Raw genomic sequence first — 25,235 nt, forward strand, 5'->3', positions numbered from 1 at the left:
AAAGAAAGAAAGAAAGAAAGAAAGAAAGAAAGAAAGAAAGAAAGAAAGAAAGAAAAAGAAAGAAAAGAAAGAAAGGCTTTTTACCCAGAGGACACATGGTGTGGGCTAGGGAGTGAGTGTGCTGGAGCGGAGAGTGTGTCTTATGTTCCTTATATTCCTGGACTATTTGCTGGTCTTAGAACTTCATAAAGATCAAGTTTACTGGTATTTTTTGAGTTCTGGGTGGTACATACAGTGGAGACATGCCTAGGATAGTTCTTTTTGAAAATTATTTTCAGTGTCAGTCAAAAGGAGCCCCCAAAAGCATTTGGAGTTGCTGGAAGGGCAGATGGAACCATTACATTTTTCCTTTAAAATATTTTTTACTTCATTTCCAGGTACCGAAATAGTGTACGTTTCCAGTGGTACAGAAACGTATATAGTAAGGGTAAAAGTTATCTTACTCTTTCGGGAAGAATCAGTGGGTTGCTATGTATTTTTCTACATCGGTTTTCATGCACATATAAAAATGAAATTTTATTTCCATTCAACAAATATTTATTGAGCACCTACGGTGTGCTAGGTACTATTCCAGGTGCTGGGAATGCAGTAATGAAACAAAAAGGTAAAAATCTTAGGAGGAGGGAGCCAGATCACAAACCAATAAAGAAGGAAGTATATCGTGTAGTCAGTGGTGGTAAGGGTATGTGAAGGGTAAGCAGGGCAGGGGAATAGAATGTGGCAGGGGAGGGGGATGGCTGAGGAGGAACATACTCCCCCCCCCAACCCCCCCAGCAAATGTAGACTATGGTCGGAGACTGTGGTTGTTGCAGAGTCATTTGGACAGAGTCCCAGCTGAAGGATGCAGCAAGTACCCAAAACCCTGAGGCAAGGGGAAGAAGGCCAGAAGGATAGCTGCAGGAGAGGGGAGAGGGAGGAGGTCAGAGCAGTAGCCAGGGGCCAGATCACGTAGGAATGGCAAGCTGGGTGAGGACTCTTGACTCTGAATATGAATGAGAAACAAAGCCAGTGAAAAGTTTGAGTAGAGGGGCAACAGGGTTTTTGACTTAGGCCTTAAAAGAATAACTTTGAGGGCGCCTGGGTGGCTCAGTCGTTAAGCATCTGCCTTCAGCTCAGGGCATGATCCCAGGGTCCTGGGATCAAGTCCCACATCGGGCTCCCTGCTCTGCGGGAAGCCTGCTTCTCCCTCTCCCACTCCCCCTGCTTGTGTTCCTGCTCTCGTTATGTCTCTCTCTGTCAAATAAATAAAATCTTTAAAAAAAAAAAAAGCATAACTTTGACAGCTATCGGCTTATGTATGAAAAAACCATATTTTAAAAACGTATATCAATATATGGGGCACCTGGGTGGCCCAGTCGGTTAAGTGTCTGACCCTTGATTTCCGCTCAGGTCATGATCTCAGGGTTGTGAGATCGAGCCCTGTACTGGGCTCCACACTGGGCCTGGAGCCTGCTTGGGATTCTCCCTCGGCCCTTCCACCCACCTTAAAAAATATATATCAATACAATTTGAATAGTGCTGTGTTGTTTCTAATGATAGAGTAGATCATGAACACCCGTCTGTGCTAATAGAGGAATTACCTTATTTCTTTTAAAGCTTCCTAGTCTGTATTTGTTCTAAGATACCAGTATTTATTAACCATAGCCCTGTTGGTGAACATTCCTAATTTTTTAACTACAAACAATGCTGCACAAAGATTCTTTTTTGCGCACGTGGCCAACATGTTTGAAATGTCGTAGAAGTCCACTTATTGGGTCAAAGACATGCAGACTTAAAACTTTAATAGACACTGCCAAATTATCCTCCGAAAAGACCATGCCTCCACAGATTCCCTCCAACCTTGTAGCTGAGTGCTCATTGTCCCACATCATTGCTAACATGGGTTGTTTATCATTGATATTTTTAATTTTTGCAAATCTACTAAGCAAAAATGATAGTCAAATGTTAACTTGTTTTTCTTAGATTATTTAGTAAAACAGTATGCTGTCATAAGCCTGTGGCCATTTGGATTTCTTCTGAGAATATACACATTCTCTGCCTATTTTTCCACTGAATTGTTTATTTTTCCAATATCACTTAAAAAATAAATTTTAAAGTCCCAATTCATCAAAGAACATAATCACTTCTGACCAATTAAACACTTTCTTTATTATAGTCATTTTTGCATAGAAAAGTCTCATTCATTTGGCATGTAAGGACTTTGGGGACAGCCTGCTGCAGGTGAGCTTTGTACCATCTGTGATCAATTCTAGCAAGATGGCAAAAAAAAAAAAATAGTGATTATATTCTCTGAGGAACAAATTCCTTAAGCTCCATAGTTAATTCATAAAGTCTTTTATACCTAAAGAAAAATTAATGATTACATGGGTTTCTATGTATCTTTCATAGCTATTTATCCCTTCATAAAGGATGAATTATTTAAGGAATATACTTGCCTAAATATATATTTTAGTATTTGATTATTCTTAAAACTTGCTGAAATTTTTAGAAGACACAATCCAGGCAACTGGCAAACTGGGAAGTATTTTGTGCCTGGGTTCTTGAGAGAGACTGGGAAGGTTTAATTCAACTTTCAAGAGCAGTAGCTTTCCTCTGCAGTGTTGAGAAAAATTCATTCAACCAGTATATATTCAGATATCACTCTGTGCCACTCTGAACTTGGGATGAAGCAGTGAGAACATAATGGGTGAGGAGCTTACTCTTATGAAGTTCACTTTCTTTTTTTTTTAAAGATCTTATTTATTTATTTGAGAGAGAGAATGAGAGACAGAGAGCACGAGAGGGAAGAGGGTCAGAGGGAGAAGCAGACCCCCCGCTGAGCAGGGAGCCCGATGTGGGACTCGATCCCGGGACTCCAGGATCATGACCTGAGCCGAAGGCAGTCGCTTAACCAACTGAGCCACCCAGGCGCCCCTGAAGTTCACTTTCTTACAGAAGGACATGGACAATTAAAAAGTAAAGAAAAAGGTAATTTCAGAAGTTATAAGTACTACGAAGATAAAAATACAGAGAAGGACCGAGGGGAGGAGGGATTACTTTCCACAGGTGTTTAGGAAGGCTTTCAGAGCAGGTGACATTTGATCTAAGTGAGAAGGAGCTGACCTTGTAAAGCTCTGATGGGGGCAGAGGGTGTTCTGGCTGTGGCGAGATCAGCAGGTGCAAATGGCCTGAGGCAGGAATGAGCCAGGCATTTTCTTCTTAATTTTTTCAGAATTGAGAAATTATTTGCAACTGAACAGGCAGAAATTTTCTTTTCTGTTTTAAATCATGGAAAATCTAAAGTCTGTACTAGCAATATAGACCGATATTAGACCAATACTTATCACACAGACTTGGTAGGAAATTCTTTTGATTAAAAGAGTTTAAAAAACATGATTTAGGGGATGCCTGGGTGGCTCAGTCAGTTAAGTGTCCGACTCTTGATTTCAGCTCAGGTCATGATCTCAGGGTCATGAGATCAAGCCCTGCGTTGGGCTCCATGCTGGGCATGGAGCATGCATAAGATTCTCTCTCCCTCGCCCTCTGTCCCCCACCCCCCCCCACTCACTCTCTTCCTCTCTCTCTAAAAAAAACCAAAAAAACCCCACAACACATAATTTAGTAAAATTTTGACATTTATTGAGCACTTACAGTGTGTTTAACACTGTGCTAAGCACTTTACATATATTATCTCATTTGATCCTCATCATAAGTCTGTTTTGCATCATCCCTTTTTTACAGATCAGGAAACTAAGGCATAGGGAGGTAAAGACTTTTCCCAGCGTCACCCAGCAAGTAAGTGGCAGTGCCAGGGTTTCCGATCCAGACCTGTCTCAAGAGCCCATGTCCCATACTCTCTCAATGGGAATGCTTTCACTTCTGGGAACAGCCTGTGCCATGCAATTATCTAACTCCAATAGCTCTCATATGGAGAACCCTCCATGGGCCAGCCCTGCGGCGGGTGCTGAGGAGGCCTGGATAAATAAGACACCATCCCTCAAGTCACACTTGGTCCTCCCAGGGAAGAGTTAGAGAAGCCTTCCCAAAGAGAAGAAGCCTAAGCTGAGTTTTGAGAGATGCACAGATGGAGCGTCAATGGAGAGAAGTATTCAGGCAGAGGAGGAACCTTGGGGAATGAGACTGAGCAAGATGCGCACAGGGGTGATGGATACCTCAGTATCACTAAACCCACAAGGTGGGATGTGGTGGGTAGCTTGGCTCGTGGGAAAAGCACGGTAGGTCATGAGAGACCTTGAGTATGCTGCTAAGGAGCCGTGGCTGTATATCGAGGTGACAGGGTGCCATTAGAGGGTTTATTCAGGGAATGCCCAGGTCGTATTTGTATTCTAGCAAAATTTCTTTTACTGGATTGATTGTCAGGACCAGAGGCAGAAAACCCACCTTGGGAGGTTTTGAATGCTTTGCATGAGAGATATTGAGAACATGAAGGCACTAGATGGACTAGAAAAGAAGCAATGGATTCTAGACATGTTTAGAAGGAAATGTGAGCAGCATCTGGTGATAAATTGGATTGGGGACTGAGAAGAGGAAAGAATTGGGGTGAGCTCAGAGGTTTCTGACTTGGCCTCTGATCCATCCCTTGCTTCCCACATGTCCCTCATCTCACCCAGCCCTGTTTCATATGCAGGAGGCATGGAGAAAAAGCCTGTGGGTTGGTTGAATGGTTGGATGAATGTGATCATCGAGGAAGAAATAATCAGAAAAGATTTATAGGAAAAGCAGGAAAAAATAGGCTCTTGAAGGAGCCCGAGGAAGAAAGAAAATTCAGATGCAGGAAAGGAGACTAAAGACTGAGTTCTGAGTCAAAGACACCAAGAGGAGTGCAGGGAGCCAAGTCAAGGAGACTTTGGAGTCAGGGAGGGAAGCAGTCCGAGAAACATTTTAGGAACGAGAGTCTGACGGTAGGCTGGGCCCGGGCTGAGGCAGGGAGGAACAGAGGCAAGGGAAGTCGTTGGAAGGGTATCACAGAAATCTAGATTAGAGATGGTGAGAATCAAAGCACACTGGTGCCACGGGGATGGAGATTATGGAGATTAGCCGATGGACCAAAGGAACATAGCTGCAGAATGCTGCAACTGGCTGACTGATGGGGCAGGGAGGAAAGGTCCGGAATAATAACTACGGGCTGGATTGCAAGGGTTGGAGGCTTGGTGACTGGGGGAGCAGAGATGCTGTTTATAAAAAGCAAAGTCAGAGGGATAGGAAGGACTGGGCAAGGAAGGGAAGGGAGGCATTCGCCTTGAGCATGTTGAATTTGCGTTGCAACAAGACTTCCAGGCAGTGATGTCCATGGGTTTCTGAGAATCTAGGAAAATGACTTTATCTTATCATGTGTAGACCAGCCCTCCTATCCTGCATCTGTCCACACGTACTCTGACCTGCTTCCTGTTAAAATGGATGAACAGCCCATGCTCCGACCAAGCCCATTTGCTTTCCCTTTCTCAAGAACATTGCTCCTGTTGTTGTGCCCTCGGTCCCCTCATCTCAGCATCCTTCCTCTCTGCTGCATCATTGCCAACCGCACACCAACCTATCTCCCGTCTTAAAAACCAAACAAACCCTCCTTTGACTTCCTGTTTGTCTCCAGACACTGCCTCATTTCTCTGACCCCCCCTGTAGAGCAAAACTCCTTAAAAGAATTGTCTAAACTTGCTGTCTTTGCTTCCTCCCCTCCCATTTTCTCTTCAACTCCAGCCGGTCTGGAGTTTTTGTTCCCAGCGTCTCCACTGAATCTGCTTTTCCCAAGATTTATGTGATCAAATCCAGTTGCCAACTCTCATTCAGATACTGGGGACCCCTCCCTCCCCCCAGAAACACCCTCTTCTCCTGGGTTTCAGACACCACACTCTTCTGGTTCTCCTCCTACCTCACTGGCTGCTCCCGTTTCATTTTCTATGTTGGTTCTCCCCTAATTTTTCATCTCTCAACACCACGTACCCCCGGGGCTCAGTCCTTCACGCTCTCCTACCTGATCTCATCCACTGCCGGAGCTTTAAACACCATCGTGCGCTGGTGACTCTCAAACTGCCCTCTCCAGCTCTGATGTCTATTTTGAATTCCGGACTTTTCTATCCCAGAATGTGTTGAATGTTCTTCATCACACACACACACACACACAAACACACACTGAAAGTAAAATATTTTTGAATTTATGAACATTTACTTATTTCAAAACTACATACTTGTTCTATTGGCTAATATATTATGTATATCATAACAGAAGGCAGTACATATTAAATAAAAATTTTAAAATAACTGGCTAGCATCTTTAGGTACCACATTTATCCTCTGGCAAGGTCCATTACTAACAGTAGTGGTTGTAAATCTATCTTTCAAATAGCCTTTTTGTTCATTGCTAGTCTTTTGGCTCAGCTCTTGTCAGATCTGATTTCTGTTTCAGTGTCAGGATATTTGACAAAGAACTAGTCCTGGAGTAAAAGTTGCGTCCGCACGGCTCTTCCCTGTCCCTGACCCGGGGCTTGCATTGTTGCTTGTAGTTTCAGGCCAGGGTTTTTGCAGGCTTGCTTGAAGTTGCTGTCTATTTTGTGCCAGTTAGTTTGGTTGAAGATGGTTAATATAATCAGGAAATCTATTCAACCAGGCAAACTGCGATTCTCAATACATTGAAAGGAAGCAAAGCTGTCAGCACCTTCCCACCCCCAGAGTTGTGGAATGCCTGTCCTTCTCTTTCCTTGGAGACTTTGTGTCCTCACGTGTTATGTCTATGACTCATGGAGATGTGGACCGGCTGAGGGACCTATCTCATACCATACACTGAGCCCGTGAACCTTTCTTTGTGTCTAATTTTTAGGTAAAAATTAATAGGCACAGATGTGAAAAGGCTTTGCCCATACCCAGTGGATCATTTCGTAAGGCCCCAAGGTGTAATATTTGACCTTGGAGACCACCCGTAAAACCAATGCCTTCTCAATACCAGCATTTGCCTGGCCAACAGGCATCTTCAACTCAGCGTGTCTAAACAATATATTTTATCCTCCTCCTTCCTTCTCAAGTAAAACCTGCTTCTCCCTCATCACAGTAAACGGCACCTCTATTTACCTTGTTGCTCAAATGGAAAATCTCACATTCTTCTTGACCCTCTCATTCTGTCATGCTCCTCACCCAGTCCATCAGCAAATTTTGTCACATCTGCCTTCAGATTATATTCTGACTCTAAGTAGTTTTGTCTTCCTCCATCATTACTGCTCTATTCCAAACCACCAGCATCCTGGGCCCAGTCTGTTGTGACAGCCTCTGAGTTGTTTCCTACCCTTGCCTGACTCACTGTGTTCTCCACATCGCAGCCAGAAGGTCTATTAGAAACAGAAGTCAGACCATGCCATTCCCCTACGCAAAACCTCCAACACACTTAGAGTAAGGTCTACTTTCCTTACCATGACCTTCAAGAACCTACATCATCTGGCCCTTGCTTGCTTTTTAGAATTCCTCTCCTATCACCCTGGCCCTTTCACTCTGTTCCTGCTACGCTGGCTTTTTTTTTTTTTTTTTTTTTTTTTTGCTAACAGGCAATACCATTGCAAGGCCATTTCCCTAATTTCAGTCTGATCTCTGCTCAGAGAGGAAAGCCTGGCCACTCTTCTGAGACTCCACACACGAACTCCACCCCCACCCTTTGTCTTCCCTTCTTACCCTGTTTCACTTTTCTTCACCATACTTCCCTCTAGGTAGCATTCTACTATATATTTATTGTCCATATTCTCCACTAGAATGAGAGTCCCTTGAGGGCAGGACCATGTCTGTCTTCTGTGCTATAGCCCCAGCTCCATTTAGAACAATACTCCGCACATAATTAGTGCTAAATATTTAACTGAATTAATGAATTTTCACAGGGACAACAGGTGACATCCCAAGGATAGCCACCCACATTAAGAGAAAAGAGGGCAAGGGGCAAATCTTCGGGGAAATATTTAAACTGAGGGCAAAAGAGTCACTCTAAAGGAAGTGACATCTCAGCCCCCGTTAACCAGACATGACGAGAATATAGCACGCACTGGGGAGCCCAGCCAGGAAGGCGTCAAGTCCACTGTCCCAACTCTAAAAACATTTTCGAATAGCAAACCTGAACACACACCAAGACCTGAACAGGTGTGACAGCTCAACCTCTGAGCCAGGGGGGTGCTCTCTCCTGTTATCCTGAAACACTCATTTAAAAGGGTTTCAAACCAGGATCCCAAGGCCACCGTGTGGTTCTAGCCTCTGAGCTGTGACAAAGCAGCAGCCCCTGAACACCCTGGGAATCTGCGGGGGCTGCTTGTGGCTTTCCTTCGGAAGTCAACGCGTGACTCTTAAGGAAACAGATGCTAGAGAGTGACCTCTTTTATTAGGTTCACCATCTTCACCACAGAGAGACCATAGTGTTTGTCCATAGCCTGAAATACTCAAAGGCCATCCTGCTGAAAAGAGGGTGAGCCTTCAGGTCTCTTTGTCCCCATTAATCCTGGTCCCTGCTGGTCTCTCTCGTTTGCATCAGAAAAGCTTTCTTGTATTTTTTTTTTTTTTTAAGAGGGGGAGAAAACAGCTGTGTAGGATTTGAGAATGGGATTTTAATGGTCGCTGAAGACACACAAAAGCTTTGCTGTGATCCTGAAGTATTCTGGGGGCAACTGACTTCTTTGTCTGGGGCAGCAAAACAAGCTGGCTGCTCAAGGAGAAAAGAGAACCAACTGGAACGTGTGAGTGAGGTCTCTTCAGGCCAGATCTTCAGCACATTTGCAAAACAGTTTTCAGGCATGTCTTCAGAATCACTCTTTGCTGTTTAGCTCATTTTCACCTTGTGAAAGAAACAAATTAATTTGGAAAGTGCTTGGCAGGAATTATTTCTGTAGTTCTTTCTGGAAGGAAAATGGAAACTGTGAGCGACAGTATGAGTTTGTTTATGTGAAGCAGGCCTTTCACGGGGAGAAAAAAAGAACTGGTACCCTCCCTTCTGCAGGCTGGCCCGAGGGGCATTTCTCAGCCCTTTGCTCAGTTGGAAAATTGCAGCAGATGTGGAACATTGTGAAGCTTCTCAAAATGTAACCTCGAAAAGGCTTTGGGAGTGTAAATAGTTCTAAGGACGCGAGCGGACACCTGGAGCTGAGGGAGCCCATCCAGTTAGGCTTTCCGGGGAGAACCAGAGCTTTTCTTGTGTGCCTGTGGAAGGGACCTGTTTTCCACCGGAGGAACTACGACCATGCTGATCTGACTCTAAGTTATGGTTAGTGAGGCTTTGAAATCATTGCCATCATCTGGCGTTTTCCCGTTAGGCAATTGAATTTTACAAAAATGGAAATGGCTTGGCTAGAGGGGCTCCGGACAGCCTCGGTTTTATTTACTGTCTGCCAGCCTCCACACAGTTGACTCCTTAGAGCCAGGAAGGAGTTATTCTCTCCCTCCTGGCCTGCGGGCCCTAGGATAGTCAGGTGGGACACAGGATAAGAAGACACAAATTCGTAGTACATAATTCAGCCCAGCTTTTCATGGGAGATGAGCTGAAACCAGAGTCATCAGGGAAAACACTATCCAGGGAGGCTGCATTTAGAGACTAGGTCCGGAATTTTAGACTCTTGTCTGCCACAGGTCTAGGCGTCAGACTCATTATGTTGGTTGCCGAGAAAGCAAGAGTTTGGTTCACTTGTAATTTTTTTTAATATGATAAAATTAAATAAAAATGATACCTGAATATTAAAGAGACAATCCAAACAACCTAAAAAAGTATTAAAATTTAGATTTTAGAGTAGAATTTATGGATTGATTATGTTTAATTGTAGACCTAGTGTTTGAAATGTGGCATATTTTAGCTTATTATGATTTAGAAAAAAACCTTGTTTTGGGGTTTTTTTTTTTAGATTATGGAGTGAATAATGAAAAGACATTTTTATTAATGGTAATAGAGAACTTTGCCATGTTTAACCCTGAAAGTGTATATGCAGATTGCATTCGTCAGATAGCGTGAAAACAGGTATTTCCCCTCACAGACATTAAAGAGATATAATAGCTAATTTTATCATGTGATATTTTGATTTCTATTCCTCAGCAGCTTAAGTATGAGAGAAAATGTGTTTATTCTAGTCAGACTCCCCTAACGCCACAGAAAGAATCCTTGGCAAAGTCTTGAATTATGATTCAGTCCGCACTTTTGCTAGAGACCTCTCTCCCCCTTAAACTCAAAGCTCTTAATCTCACCGTAGGTGTATTTCATAGACTAGCTGTGGGACCTTGGCCAAATCATTTAACGTCCTTAAGTCTCTGTTCTGTAAAATGGAGTTAATAATAGCACCCAACTCCTTATTGTTTTTAGATCCTTAGGGTTGTTTTTAGGGATAGTTGAGATAATGTATGTAAAGCTTTTGGCATGGTGAATAGGAGATCGTGAATACTCAGTAAATGTTAGCCATTAGAAAGGCTCTTTTGATGGTTATGTTGATGTTTGAATATGATACTAGAGAACCCATTTAAGCATATTTACTTTATATTCATATCCTAAAACAAGATGTAAATCTACATTTAACTAACAACACCAGAAATATAGTCAGAAGCATAGTTTATTAATTTCCTTATAGTTTATTCTTTGGGGAGACATTTAGCATGGTTTACTCTTCATAACATATTAACTTTATTATAAACATGAAGCATGTTGTGTTGGAGAGCTTATTGGTAAGACTCTCGAGATTACCCTCCCCACAGCCACCAGAGAGTGAGACCCAGCTCTGGTCATATTCCTCTTCTTTCAATGGCTCCTCCACCTGAAGAAGAAAACCCAAATGCCTGGCATTCAAGAATTTTTAAAATCTATCCCAACCTTCCTTTCTTCCCTCTCCTCCTATATGTCATGCATGACTTTTTATGACCTGCCCCTTTTCCTTCTTGGAGAGATCCTATTCATCCTTTAAGGTCCCACATCAATGTGGCCTCCTCTAGGAAGCCTTCAGGGATGCCATCAGCCAGAATTAATAGCACCCTCTTCTCTGTTCTTTCAGCATTAGGCCTGTGTTCAATGAATGATTTTCACTTTATAATCCTTCTCACAGCCCTGTGAAATAGGAAAAGTCATCAAGTGCTTGTGCTCAAAAATAATTAGGACCACTGTGATCCCTGTTTCCAAGGAGCTCATGATCTAGGGACCATGTGAACACCTCTAAGAGTGGGCAACAGGGATCATGGCAAGAGGTGTACACGGAAGACCCAAAGATGGTACACATTCTGTATTCAGGGTTTTTGTGTGGAGGAGCGTGGTGGGGTCAATGCCATCTATTTACCTTTATCTCTAGCACTCCTATCGTCCTTCCTTGGCTTCTGTGCCCTCACTGACCAGATCGTTTCCCCCTTTGGCTAGTCAGTTGCAGGGCTGGGACATATTATGATGGAGCACAAGAACGCTGCATTTTGTGTCCAAATGGAACCTTCCAAAATGAGGAAGGACAAATCACATGCGAACCTTGCCCAAGACCAGAAAATCCTGGAGCCCTGAAGACTCCAGAAGCTTGGAATGTATCCGAATGTGGAGGTAAGGGTTCCGCCTGCCCCTTCTTACTCCTCTGGTTTCCAATATTACTTAGACAGAGAGGGTAAGTAGCATTTCAGTGCAAACAGTGCATATTGCACTGTGGGCTTCCTACGGGCAGGGACCATATTGGCTTCATCTTTGGCTCTCCAGGGCCTACCTCCATGCCCAACACATGCTGGGCTGATGCTCACTTAAACAAATAAATGAAAAGCTGATAGAATACATTGGCAAAAGAAAAGGTGTAAGTGTTGCTGTTGCAATCTGTACTCATTGTAATTAAATATACCTTGAGACCTGAGTGATCTCCCAGTGTACGGGGGGCTATCTGCAGGTGTTAACATGGAGAAAGTAGTTCTGATTAATTTTTCAACTTTGGTCTCAAATTCATACCTTATTGATTTTTAAAGAGCATCCATCTGTTTTTTTTGTTAGAACTCTGTGAAGAGTTTTTAATGTCCCTTATAAAATGTTAACTCTGGAGCCAAGCTTACTTAAGTTTTGTGGGCGTGGTTCCTATTTATTTTATTAACAAATGTCTTACTTTTATTAAATGGAAGAAGGGCCAGCTGTATTGATGCTCTGTGGGCTCAAAGAGAAGGTATGATCTGTGGGCTCAAAGAGAAGGTGTGATCTAACACTGCGGCGTGTAGGTGACGTCCACGGCACAGAGCACGAGACGCTCTGCGGCCCCTGCCTCTCTTCCCAGTGACTCCCAGTGCCAGCTTTAGTTCCCACCTACACCACCCCAGACTCAACTGCAGGACCTTTCAAATGGTTTAAAAGTCATGGGGCGCCTGGATGGCTCGTTCGGTTGTGTCCGACTCTTGATTTTGGCCCAAGTCATGATCTCAGGGTCATGAGATGGAGCCCTGTGGTGGGCTCCACACTCAGTAGGGAGTCTGCTGGAGATTCTCTCTCCCTCTCCCTCTGCCCCTCCCCTCCCCCCGGGCCAACTGCAGGCTTATAAGGAGGCACTTGGGGCATCTACTTACACTTATATGTGACCTTATTAAGATATATTTATAGTAATAATCATACTAGTAATAATAACAATTGCTAACATTTATTGAATATTTACCTATGCCAGACATCATGCGACATGTATTACATGAATTATTCCTATGGTTGTTGTAACATTACAACAACTTTGTGAGGCTAAAGTGAGTCATTGAAGGTCACACAGTCAGAGTCGAAGATTTGGAATCAGAATGTAGGTCTAACAGACCCCAGACTCTTCCCTTGGGTGTGTGTTCATTAAATGCCATTGTACCTATAATCTATGGGTAGGAAGAAGTCCATGAAATTTAATAAGGGAGAGATGTCAGCAGTACAAGAGACAACAGATTTTCATAATGTCTTGGCAGTGACAAGCCAATGCCCAAGGAACATGTGCTTTTAGAAATCTTTTTGTTTATGGCTGTGCTTCTTGTCATAAACTTAAAAAGTACTGAAGTAAGGTGTTTAAAGTAAATGCCACTAGGTCCCTCTATCAATGTGGATTAGATTGGTTGGGTTTTGTAGAGGGAGGCCGGGACACACTTTAGTGTGAGATGTGACTTAGTAAATAGAACTGATAAAACAGGGAGACTCCTCCGTGACATCACTAGAATGCAGTCAGCTGGGTGAGGATGCACTTCTGGCTTGAATTACCAGATTGATTCCAGAGCAGAGGACCCTCCCTGGGGGCTCCTGCATTGCAGTCACTGGCTGGACACTGTGGAGTCCTCAACCTTAAGCAAACCCAGGCCTGGTGCCTACGGTGGAAGCTGTTAACACTTGGCTCCTTGGTCTCCATCTCTGCCTTGTGCTTTGTAGCCCCGCGTGTAAACATCAGGCGCTCACATGCCATCTGCTCAGGGGCAGTGGTGGGGCAGGACAGGGCTTCTCTCACTGAGGTGGGAGCCCAGGTCAGCACGGGGCCACAGGTCTGACCAAATTCTGAGCTCATCAACAGAGAGATGGGAAGGGGTCCGCCCCGGGGCCTTGCTCACTGAGGGTCATTGGTTTTTCCCAGGTCTGTGCCAACCTGGGGAATATTCTGCAGATGGTTTTGCACCCTGCCAGCTCTGTGCCCTGGGCACATTCCAGCCTGAGGCCGGCCGAACTTCCTGCTTCCCCTGTGGGGGAGGCCTCCCCACCAAACACCAGGGAGCCACTTCCTTCCAGGACTGTGAAACTAGAGGTGAGGACTTGGCAGCTTGTCTTTTTCCAGAACTGAATTTCCCTTTTGAGAACCACGGGAGTCTGGTAAAGCTCCGATCAAGCCCAGTCCGGAGGTGCCCGGTGGGGTATCCCGGTGGCAGGAGGTCAGGGCCCAGCTCCATCCGCCCCTGCAGGAAGTGCGGGGAGCATGGGAACTCCCTAGATGTGTTCTCCCCCAGCCACCTGGGCCCCTGCAGATGGGGCCGACTGGTCTGGGAGAGGTGAGCAGGTTTTGTGCAATAGGTTCTTGGCTCCTTCTTTCCAGCCTTCCTCCATCCCAGGCCCCTTCCCTGCAGCTCCCCTCTCATATAGGTCCTACCTGTCCCCAGAGCCCCACTGCCGCCTCCCCCAGGGACCCAATCCCAGGCTGGGCATCTTGGCAAGCTCAGAACCCACAAGCGTGCTCTGCATGAAAACCTGGGTGGTGCTCATTTATGCCTGACTGCATGCACTGTAAACGCTTTGAAGATACACCCATACTTTGTTCCCTTTGTATTTTTCTCAGTGTCATGAGTCACAAGTCCCCCAAGCTGGCTATTTAGGGAATTAAGTGTTGATTAGCCCTAGATTAGTAGGAAAGCAGTACTTCATTTGGGCATACAAATTTATTTCACGAACTGTGAAAACTTTATGTGACCGGTAATGAAAATAGTTTGTTTTTTTTTTTTTTCATTCTTTCCACTCTCCCCAACGCCACAGTTCAGTGTTCACCTGGACATTTCTACAACACCACCACTCACCGATGTATTCGCTGCCCAGCAGGAACATACCAACCTGAATTTGGAAAAAATAGTTGTGTTTCTTGCCCAGGAAATACTACCACTGACTTTGACGGCTCCACAAACATAACCCAGTGTAAAGGTAGGTCTCTCTAAGGCTTTCACAGTCTTGACCAAGAGGAAAGTGCCTGGGTCCACCTGACGCTGGGGGGGGTTGGGGCAGGTGTCCCACGTCCACTGAGAACCATGAGGTCACTGTTCGCCCAGCTCCCGGTGCCCCAGGTTGGCGCTAAAGGAGAGCCAGGCTTGGCCCCCAGGTACTCAACTGTGTTGATCCTGGCTGCTTCTCTAGGCACCTTGATAGGCTATACTTGCTGACATTTCCTCCCAGGGGCAGAATTTCAGTTCAGCAAACATTGTTTGAGGACCTGTTACATGCTAGACACTGCAAACAGAGTAAGTCCCTGGCCCTGTAGATAGCACAGGCTGTGGGATTGCCGAGGAAAGAACAATTCGTTCTGTCTGGAGAGATGAGGAAAGGCTTCTGGAGGGCATGTGAAGGTTTTGATGGAGAGCATGGGAGAGAGCAGGACAAAGAACTTTATACCCGAGACAACAGCCGCGAGGAAGCACAGACTCAGAAAAGTGAAAGGCTTTTTGGGAAGAGACCCCTGGACCTGGATCATGCAATGTTTGAGGGGAACCTGAGGCAGATCAGGGAGGGAAGCCTTGAATGCCACACAAAGGATTTGGATTTGTATCCTATAGGAATGGGGAAGCAGATCATTTAAGGACTTGCCGCATGGTTGGCTGGTTGGTTGGTTTTTATTTTTATTTTTTAAAATTTTTTAATTTTTTAAAGATTTTATTTCTTTATTTGACAGAGAGAGACACAGCGAGAGAGGGAACACAAGCAGGGGGAGTGGGAGAGAGAGAGAAGCAGGCTTCCCGCGGAGCAGGGAGCCCGATGCGGGGCTCGATCCCAGGACCCCGGGATCATGACCTGAGCCGAAGGCAGACGCTTAACAACTGAGCCACCCAGGTGCCCCGGTTGGTTTTTAATCATTATGTAAAATTCTCCAGGAAATGTTAGAAGTAAATTGCAGCTAATCTATTGTCAGTAAGACAGCGGTGTAGGGGAGCAAGGAGGTCTCCCCACACTGGAGGAATTTGGGATTAAGGTTCAGTGTTGGAAAATTCTTCCCTGGGCGCCTAGGTGGCTCAGTTGGTTGAACGAAGGCCTTCAGCTCAGGTCATGATCCCGGAGTCCCAGGATCGAGTCCTGGATCAGGCTCCCTGCTCAGTGGGGAGTCTGCTTCTCCCTCTGACCCTCTCCCGTCTCATGCTCTCTCTCTCACTCTCTCTCTCTCTCAAATAAATAAACATTTTTTTGTATGTGAGTAAAGCAATAGAAGTTTATTAAGTAAAGATACAGAAAAAGCTCTCAAGAATGAGAGGGGTCCCGACAGGGTTGCCAACGAGGAATAAATAAAACCCTTAAAAAAAAGAAAGAAAATTATTCCTGATACCCAGATGACATCTGTTTCCTTGCCCTCCCATCCCCGGCCCTTGGTCGGCCCTGAGGAGCCACATGGCACAGATCCTCAGGTGGTCCTTCAGACTTGAAGGCAGTTTTCTGAACTCCATGGCTCTCCCCACTCGACCCCCTTCCAAGAAGAAGAGCCTGTTTATTTTTTCTAATGGTAATAATAATTCCCAGTTACAATTAGGAAAAAGTCCCTTCAACATCCTCTCTTGTACACATTCACCTGACAGTTTTAAACAGTAAGTGCCTTGAGGGCAAAGACTGTGTCTTTCTCATTTCTGAACCCCCAGAGATTTTGCTAACATTTGTTGGGTGAGTGGAGAGTCAATGAATGAAGATATGAGTGAGCTGGGTGTGTGTGTGTGTGTGTGCGTGTGTGTGTGTGCACGCATGTACTCCTTGCTTTTGGGGCCAGAGGTGAGTATCCAACATGCCCTATACTGGCTGATACCCTATTGGAATTCCCTTCCACACCAAAAATAAAATGTGGTCTTGGCCAGAAAGAAAAGAGAAAGAATATGGCTATCATGAAATCATCCAAGGTCTCTAGGAAAGGGTCAAATATCCTGTAATTCACAGCAAGCTCTGTTCTTCCTATTTTGACAGACCTAGAAGTTCTGTGTCATGGGTTCCCCTGGCACTTAGACTTTGTAAACAAAATACTGAAAACCAAAGTTGTCCTTTGTTTCACTAAGGCCTGCTCAGGATCACCTTCAAGTTAATGAGAAAATGGTAACTCAGAGGGGGACTCAGTGGGGTGAGCTCTGTGTGGGGAGTTAGTGGAGTTGGGCTCCCATGGCAGCGCTAGGCATTACAGGACACACTAATTCCACGATGGTGCCATCTGCAGGCCCCATGCCCTGATGGCAACAGGGATGCAGCAGTTTTCATCAGCCGAGCTGCTGGTGGCCATGGTGGAGTGATGACAGTGTTGTGCCTTCATGACTCATGGCATTTCCCCTTCCAGATAGAAGATGTGGAGGGGAGCTGGGAGATTTCACCGGATACATTGAATCCCCAAACTACCCAGGCAATTACCCAGCCAACACCGAGTGTACATGGACCATCAACCCACCACCCAAGCGCCGAATCTTGATTGTGGTCCCTGAGATCTTCCTGCCCATTGAAGACGACTGTGGGGACTACCTGGTGATGCGGAAAACCTGTGCGTCCTCTCTCTCTGCCCCCGCCCTTCTAAGGCTGGTGGGGAAGCCTGCTGGCCTGCTTCCCAGCTTTAAATGTGGGCAGCAAGCCTAGGGTGTCACCTCCATATTAGAACAGAGATGGGACGTGAGTTTATAGCATTTGCCAAGAAACAAAATTTAGACAAAGACCCACCTTGAGGCCTCTCGCTGAACCCCAGAGGTAGTGATTCTGCAGGCCAGTCTTTCCCTCTGGGCTCACCGGGGACCCTCTTCCACAACATCACGGGGAGCCAGTGAAGCTCATGGAGGGCTGCCCCACACACTTGCTTCACCATGGGAAGCCACTCGGGCTTGGGGACTGACCAAGGCTAAGGTCATAGTCCAGCCAGGAGGGGCCCTCCTCCCATCTTGGCGCATGACCCAGGGTCCATTGAGAGACACTGCCATCAACACAACTTCCAGGCAGTGTAGTGAGTGGGCCCAGCAGCCAGATTGCCTGGATCTGAACCCAGCTTCACCTCTTGTTAGTTCTGTGGTCTTGGACATACATTCTGGATCTTTCTGTCACTCAGTTTCCTTGTCTGTTAAAATGGGGATAATAATAGTTGCTGCCTCATAGAGTCATCATGAGGAATAAACGAGTTTATATTCCTAAAGCACTGAGAGTAATAATGACACACGGAGCCACGATGTGTTTGCCACTCTGATGGTGGTTACAGTGTCTGAAGTCAGCTGCACAAACTTCTCTGGTTTTCAGAGGGTTAAGTGAGATAAGGTCCATAAAGCGCATCCCACCGGGCCCCACCTGGTCTTAGGAAGCCATCAGGGATCGGTGGTGATTCTTACTGGAGGGCAGCAGGTAGCTCTGGAGCACTGGGGCCTGCTGTTTCTCTAGCCCTGGGCCTTTCAGTGAGCCTGCCCTGGGGGCCTGCAATCACCAGCCAGTCCTCTCAATTTCCAGGGCTTTGGCCCCTGCGATGGCAAAGCTGGGCCTGAAGAGCTCTTGAGCATAACTTGTGTATGGTGTATTTGAAAAGATGAGTGTTGTTGTCTGCCTGCTCAGGATGAGTCTTGAAGCCCACCCCCCTCCAACTTCCCTTGGCAGCTTCATCCAATTCTGTGACAACATATGAAACCTGCCAGACCTACGAACGGCCCATCGCCTTCACCTCCAGATCAAAGAAGCTGTGGATTCAGTTCAAGTCCAACGAAGGGAACAGTGCCAGAGGCTTCCAGGTCCCTTACGTGACATACGATGGTAAGCACTGTGAGGCTCAGGCTGCATCCCACGCAGGGAGCTTCTCTGCTTTCAGTTGAACCAACCTGTGGGCCAGCTGGTGGATTGCTGACAAGTACACATGCTCAGAAAGGCAGGTGGGATAGGGAGAAAGGACATTGCTGACTCACAGGTGCCGAATTTTAAACAGGCATTTGGGAACACTGGCTATAGGAATGAAAAGATCTTTCAGAAAATAAGTAAAAGTGAGCATAGCTTGGTGGGTAAGAACATGGGCCAGCCCTGGCCTAATCTCTTTGGTGACTTTGTGTAAGTTACTTACCATCTCTAAGCCTCATTTTCTTTCTTTCTTTCTTTTTGACATTTTTTGAAAAATTTAAATTCAATTAACATATGGTGTATTATTAGTTTCAGAGGTACAGGTCTGTGATTCATCAGTGTTATATAATACCCAGTGCTCATTATATCATGTACCCTCCTTAATGCCCATCACCCAGTTACCCCATCCCCCTAACCCCCTCCCCTCCAGCAACCCTCAGTTTGTTTCCTATGATTAAGAGTCTCTTATGGTTTGTCTCCCTCTCTGATTTCGTCTTGTTTTATTTTCCCCTCTCTTCCCCTATGATCCTCTGTTTTGTTTCTTAAATTCCACATATGAGGGGCGCCTGGGTGGCTAGGTCGGTTAAGCGACTGCCTTTGGCTCAGGTCATGATCCCAGGGTCCTGAGATCAAGCCCCGCATCGGGCTCCCTGCTCGACGGGAAGCCTGCTTTTCCCTCTCCCACTCCCCCTGCTTGTGTTCCCTCTCTCGCTGTGTCTCTCTCTCTGTCAATTAAATAAATAAATAAAATCTTTTAAAAAAAAATTCCACATATGAGTGAGAGCGTATGATAATTGTCTTTCTCTGATTGATTTATTTCGCTTTATACACTCCAGTTCCATCCATGTTGTTGAAAATGTCAAGATTTCTTTTTTTTTTTGATGGATGCATAATATTCCATTGTATATATATACTACATTTTCTTTATCCATTCATCTGTCGATGGACATCTGGGCTCTTTCAATAGCTTGGCTATTGTGGACATTGCTGCTATAAACATTGGGGTGCAGGTGCTCCTTCAGATCACTACATTGTATCTTTGGGGTAAATACCCAGTAGTGCAGTTGCTGGGTTGTAGGGTAGCTCTATTTTCAACTTTTTCAGGAACCTCCATGCTGTTTTCCAGAGTGGCTGCACCATCTAAGCCTCATTTTCTTAATGTGTAAATGAGGATAATCATTAGACCTAACGTGAGAGTTCAATGGGATAGTCCATAAAGGACTTGGTGCAGTGCCTAGCACATAGTAAATGCTCAGTAAATACTAGCTAATTATGACTGTGGCTTTTATTAAATGGAATCCTGAGAAGGGAGGAGAAAGACTCAAGTTCTGGCCCTGTCTCTGCTACTAATTTGCTGTGTGATTTTGGGCAAATCAGATGACTTCTCTGGTTTCATTTTCTTCTTTTTAAGTAAAGGGGTGGTCCATGTGAGTCCTGGGGCCCTACCCAGGTCTGGGACTTGGTTGACAAACATTTACTTGGAATACAAAATGAACTGGACCTTGTCCTGCAAGACCTCATAATCCAGTGGGGGACAAGTCATCTGTTCATTCATGAACTTATTCATTCATCCGTGTACCCCAACAAATACTTAGTGAGCAGCTCCTGTGCCAGGCATTGGGCAAGCTGCTAGAGACCACATGGTTAGTGATGAAACACAGCTCAGAGATGCTGTAATGTGGCAGGTACATAGCTTTGTGTGATGGTAGAAGAATGGGCACCAGTTCATTTTGCATGGGTTTTTGGAAAGAATACAGCAAAATCTCAAAAGATTTGTGTCTTCAAAGAACATGAGTTGTTTGTTGTTGTTGTTTGTTTTGTTTTATAATGGGAAGAAGAACATTAGGAAGAGAGAATGATATAGGCCACAGGATAAAGTACCTGACGTGTGTGGGGCCTGATTAACAGCCTGATTGGGTCAGTTGGTAGGGTGCATGGGGCTTAGCAGTGAGAGATGAGATTAGAAGGGTGTGGAGGTGGTGAAGAGGCTTGAGTGCCAGACTCAGAAGGGTGTTCCTAATCTCACAGGGAGCCATTGAACTGTGCAAGGTTTTTAGGCAGACAAGTGCCCAAAGTAGGTGTTTTAGAAAGATTAATATTCTATGGATTTTATAAAAGCAGTTCACATAGTTTATTTCTAACCTGTTACAAAAGCCAGGATTATCATCTCTGTGCCTGAAACTATGTCAGACCCCCAAGACAAGGGCTCATAGGATCAGACTCCTAGGTAGACAGCAGTGCCTCCCACGTGGCTCTGCTGAGAGAGACAGAGCACCCCATCTGCCCGAGAGCAGGACAACCAACAGCCTTCCCTATCTGGGATCAGTGAGGGAACCAAAAAAGACACAGAGACTCCAGGATAAATATCACTAAAGCGCACATATTTTAGCCTGGCTGTTCTCAACTCTGCCTTTGTGGCACACAAAAACATCTTGATTTTTTTTTCATTTTCTCAAATAAAGAGTTACAGCTTGAGCCAGGGAAATTACACATAACTCTGGTTAGGCCCATGAGAATGTGTCTTACACATGTCACAGAAGAAAATAGTTGAAAACTGTTGCAGGTCTTTACTCAGAGCTTATTCAGTCTTTTTATTTATTTGACACAGAGAGAGACACAGCAAGAGAGGGAACACAAGCAGGGGGAGTGGGAGAGGGAGAAGCAGACTCCCCACTGAGCAGGGAGCCCGATGCGGGGCTTGATTCCAGGACCCTGGGATCATGACCTGAGCTGAAGGCAGATACTTAACTGACTGAGCTACCCAGGTGCCCCCTCAATCTTTGTTTTTAAACATGTATTTCAGACAAGTTTGATACCTGGTTTCCAAGCCCAGAAGACTAGAAATCACGTTTAGAAGGGGCAGGTGCTGGGGTGCCTGGATAGCTCAGTCAGTTAAGCGGCTGACTCTTGATTTTGGCTCAGGTCATGATCTCAGGGTCCTGGGGTTGGGCCCCATGTTGGGCTCCATGCTCAGCGGGGAGTCTGAGGATTCTCTCTCTCCCTCTCCCTTGGCCCCTTCCCGCCCCCCCCCCACTCCTGCTTGTGCTCTCTCTCTATCAAATAAATAAATAAATAAATCTTTAAAAAGGGGGGGGGCAGGTGAGGCTGCTGCAGACCGGCTCACTGACCCCTGCAGGACGGGGAGAGTTGCGGTCATGGCTGACCTGTACTGAGTACGTGTACTGAGTACCAGGCATGTGCTAAGTGCCCCTGACATGGCACATTCCTCACAGTTGCCCACGAAGTAGACACGATTCTTTGCTGGTTCTGCAGGCAAGGCCACTCGGGCTTAGAGATTAACTTAGACCACTGGCCTGAGGTCACAGGAGGACAGCGTTGCAGAGGTCTTCGGCACTCCGGGGCCCGAGTTCTTACCTACAACACCTGACTGCTTTTCTCATGACAGTTGTAGCAAGTGACAAAACACAATAGTTCTTAATAGTGGAGAGAATCGTTTTAAGATTTTTTTTGACCGCAATCTGGAAGCATTTGGTGTAGCGGCAGACAGCTCTTCCGTTCTTAGCCAGAACACAGCACAGCAACTGGTGTTCCTAGTGGTGAACACCCGTCAGCCAAAGGAGCTAGTTTTCTGAGGAAGACACTCTGCAGGAGAGGAATTTGAGATAAACAACAAATACCTTTACTCATATTTTATATTAAAATAAAAGAATAAGAAGGAAGATACCACATGAATAGAGTACCAGTGGGGTTGTACATGTATTCAATTAGTAATTATGAGAACTGGGTGGGAGGATGGGTTAGCCTGGTGATGGGTATTAAAGAGGGCACGTTCTGCATGGAGCACTGGGTGTTATACGCAAACAATGAATCATGGAACACTACATCAAAAACTAATGATGTACTGTATGGTGACTAACATAACATAATAATAAAAAATAAATAAAATAAAGATAACAATGCCATAGATTAAAAAAAAGTAATTATGAGAACTATATAATAGTTAATAAAAAGCTAGTGAATTTCCATTTACCATCACTTGACTAGGAGAAACTTCTTCAAGAACTCTTCCCACACAATTCCAATGATGTTCTTATGATTTGTTTGGTTTTCTTGCACATGATATGCATACAAAGAGACATTCTTTTCAGCCTGGAATTTGGAACAGATTGTGTTTTGCCTATGCTTGGTTTGAATTATGACTGTAGGAAATAGGCTAGACTTGAAAGGTGGGGATTTAGATTCAGAGAGCTTACATGAAGTGCATTGCATTAATGTGTATGTCAGGACCAAAAATTATTGATAAGAAAATGAATATGGCTTTTTCCCTCTCCAACCAGCCAAATTCTCCCCGCCCCCATCCAAAAAAAAAAAAAAAAGTAAAAAGAGTCTTGCTTGGTGGATAAGAAGTTCAGCTGTTTTGCACAATATGAGGGCAAAGAGAAGAAAGGGAGGAGGATAGAAGAGAGAAAAGTAGAGGAGAGAAAAGCCATGAGCTTGGATGAGCTCAGCAAGGAGTGAGCATAGACAGAAGAGATGAGACCCAAGCACTGAGCCCTGGGTCCCTCCTACAGTAAGAGGTCAGGGAGAGGAGGAAGAAAAGCAAATGAGCCTCAGACAGAGTGACCAGTGCGGGGGGAGGAAAACCAGAGTGTCGTATCCTGGAAGCTGAGTGAGGAAGTGGATCCAGGAGGAGGAATAACCAGAGACAGGGAGTGTTGACAATTCTTTTGAGGAGTTTTGCAATAAAGGGACAGAAATGTAGAATGGGAGCTGGAGGGAGAAATGAGGTCAAGAGAGGGACTTTTTCTGGATCGGAGATATAATGGCACGTTTCCATGCTGATGGAAAGGCCCAATAGGGAGAGAAAATACCATCGTGTAGGAAAGAAAGGGCAGAATTACTGCAACAATGCCCCTGCCTTGGTGAGAGAAGTTGGAGCCAGTGGACAGAGTGGAGGAAGGGCCTTGACCGGATGCACAGAGGGTTCACCTGAGGGAAGATGGAACAGAAGAGACGGGTGCAGAGGCTGGTAGGTGAGAGGATGTGGTGGTGGGCGTCCGTGGAAGTTCTCTTCTGCTAGCCTTCTCAGTATCACAGTGGTCATTGTTCTGATAGCAGCTACAGAAGGGGCATTCCTCAGAAGCTTATTTGGAAAGAGCAAAAACCTCTGAATGTCAATTATGTCCTTTATTCCAACAGAGGACTACCAGGAACTCATTGAAGACATAGTTAGAGATGGCAGGCTCTATGCCTCTGAGAACCATCAGGAAATACTGAAGGTGAGTACATAGCCAAGGAGGACACCACAGTCACCCGTCACCCACGGAGCTCCCGGCTCCACTGAAGGAAGCTTTTCCTCTTGCTCCATGTTGCCACCTGTCAGACACTGGGCCTGCTCTGGGCTGAGGTCAGTTTAATATCTTCACCAGACTTAATTAAAAAAAAAAAAATTCAGGTGGCTGTCTTCAGTGTTGCCAAGTGAAGTTGTATTTTTTTACATTTGGAAATGTGTGAAGGAAGAGTGGGAAACTTGCTTATCATAAATCCAAGCCAGTGGCAGATCGTGTTTCTATGTTCACTCTCCAAATAGTTGAAGATCTTTGGCTCCTTGTTTATCCTTCAGGCCTAAAGTTCACCCAATTTTAGATACTTGTAAGTAATCACCAGACACTTGCCACATCCCTAACCCTATAAATACTCCCCAGATTCCAGTATTGTATCTCATCTGGTTTAGAAAAAGAAAACTGTTTTTTTATATATTCACTTCTCCTTTATAAAAATAATACATTTTTTCTGTAGATAATTAGGGAAAATAAAAACTGGAGGAAAGATAAAAATCAGAGGAAACAATTTTCACAAAGTGTTTCTCAGCTACTCAACCTACTGTCCAACCCAGGACCCCAAACTGGGTCCATTATAGTTCCAGTGGCAAAATGTTGGAATGTTTAAGTATTTTGGCCCAGTAACAAAACTCACGTTCTTTTTAGGATAAGAAACTGATCAAGGCTCTGTTTGACGTCCTGGCCCACCCCCAGAACTATTTCAAGTACACAGCCCAGGAATCCCGGGAGATGTTTCCAAGATCCTTCATCCGATTGCTCCGTTCCAAAGTGTCCAGGTTCCTGAGGCCTTACAAGTGAGCCCGCCCACGAGCCCCTCGGTGCCACGCTCTGCCTGTGGGCTCTGGGACGCAGCCGTCTGCCTCTGCAGCCAACACAGTTGGCTATCGCGGCCTCCCGTAGCAGTGACTCATTAGAGCTCAATTTTTATAGATAATACAGATATTTTGGTAAGTTGAACCTGGTTTTTCTTTCCCAGCATTGTGGATGTGGACTGAGAATAGAATGGCAGGAAGCCCCCCGAGTCTCACTGCTGTGGGCAGACGTCTCGGATACATCAAGGGCTGGCTGAGCGGGACTCTAGTCAGCTCAGGCGAGACACCTGTCCTTCCTGGTTCTCACTCCTCCTCAAGGGGGCCGTGGTGGGGAGGAGGGCACAGAAGGGGCTGCCTTGGCTGAAACTTCAGCTTCTTCCTGCCCAGCCCTCCCTAAGGGAGCCCTCTGCACCCAGGCTGTGACCAGGCAGAGCAGGAAAGGGGGAAGGGAGGGAGGGAAGGAGGGAGAGTCCTCCAGGCGCCAGGCACCCACCTGAGACCGGGGAGGACTCCGTTTCCCCATGGCCTTCTCCAGCCCATGTGACCTAAGTCCCGCTGCGTGACCATGCCAGGAGCTTGGGTTCTAAGCAGTGATCACTTAAGAAAGTACTTAAAGCAGAAAGAATTAGAAATAAAAAGATAAAAACTAAGCACGTCCACAGACAT

General features: G+C 45.4%; 1 protein-coding gene across 4 annotated transcripts in view; it reads left to right on the top strand.

Moving 5' to 3' along the window:
* SCUBE2 (signal peptide, CUB domain and EGF like domain containing 2) overlaps positions 1–24,714 on the top strand; it is a 66,353-nt gene extending 41,639 nt beyond the window's left edge. For 2 of the 4 annotated variants that reach the window (XM_021685760.1, XM_044919849.1), the window contains 7 exons: positions 11,336–11,506; positions 13,521–13,688; positions 14,408–14,569; positions 16,941–17,138; positions 18,224–18,376; positions 23,615–23,694; positions 24,403–24,714. In XM_021685760.1, coding sequence (XP_021541435.1) covers positions 11,336–11,506; positions 13,521–13,688; positions 14,408–14,569; positions 16,941–17,138; positions 18,224–18,376; positions 23,615–23,694; positions 24,403–24,555 — 1,085 coding nt within the window. In that variant the 3' untranslated portion in view covers positions 24,556–24,714. The remainder of the gene's footprint in view (positions 1–11,335; positions 11,507–13,520; positions 13,689–14,407; positions 14,570–16,940; positions 17,139–18,223; positions 18,377–23,614; positions 23,695–24,402) is intronic. The other 2 variants (XM_044919850.1, XM_044919851.1) reach the window with 2 other exon arrangements.
* The last annotated feature ends 521 nt before the right edge of the window (positions 24,715–25,235 follow it).

The sequence above is a fragment of the Neomonachus schauinslandi genome, chromosome 11 (genome assembly GCF_002201575.2).
Source record: "Neomonachus schauinslandi chromosome 11, ASM220157v2, whole genome shotgun sequence".
Classification (NCBI taxonomy): Eukaryota; Metazoa; Chordata; class Mammalia; order Carnivora; family Phocidae; genus Neomonachus; species Neomonachus schauinslandi.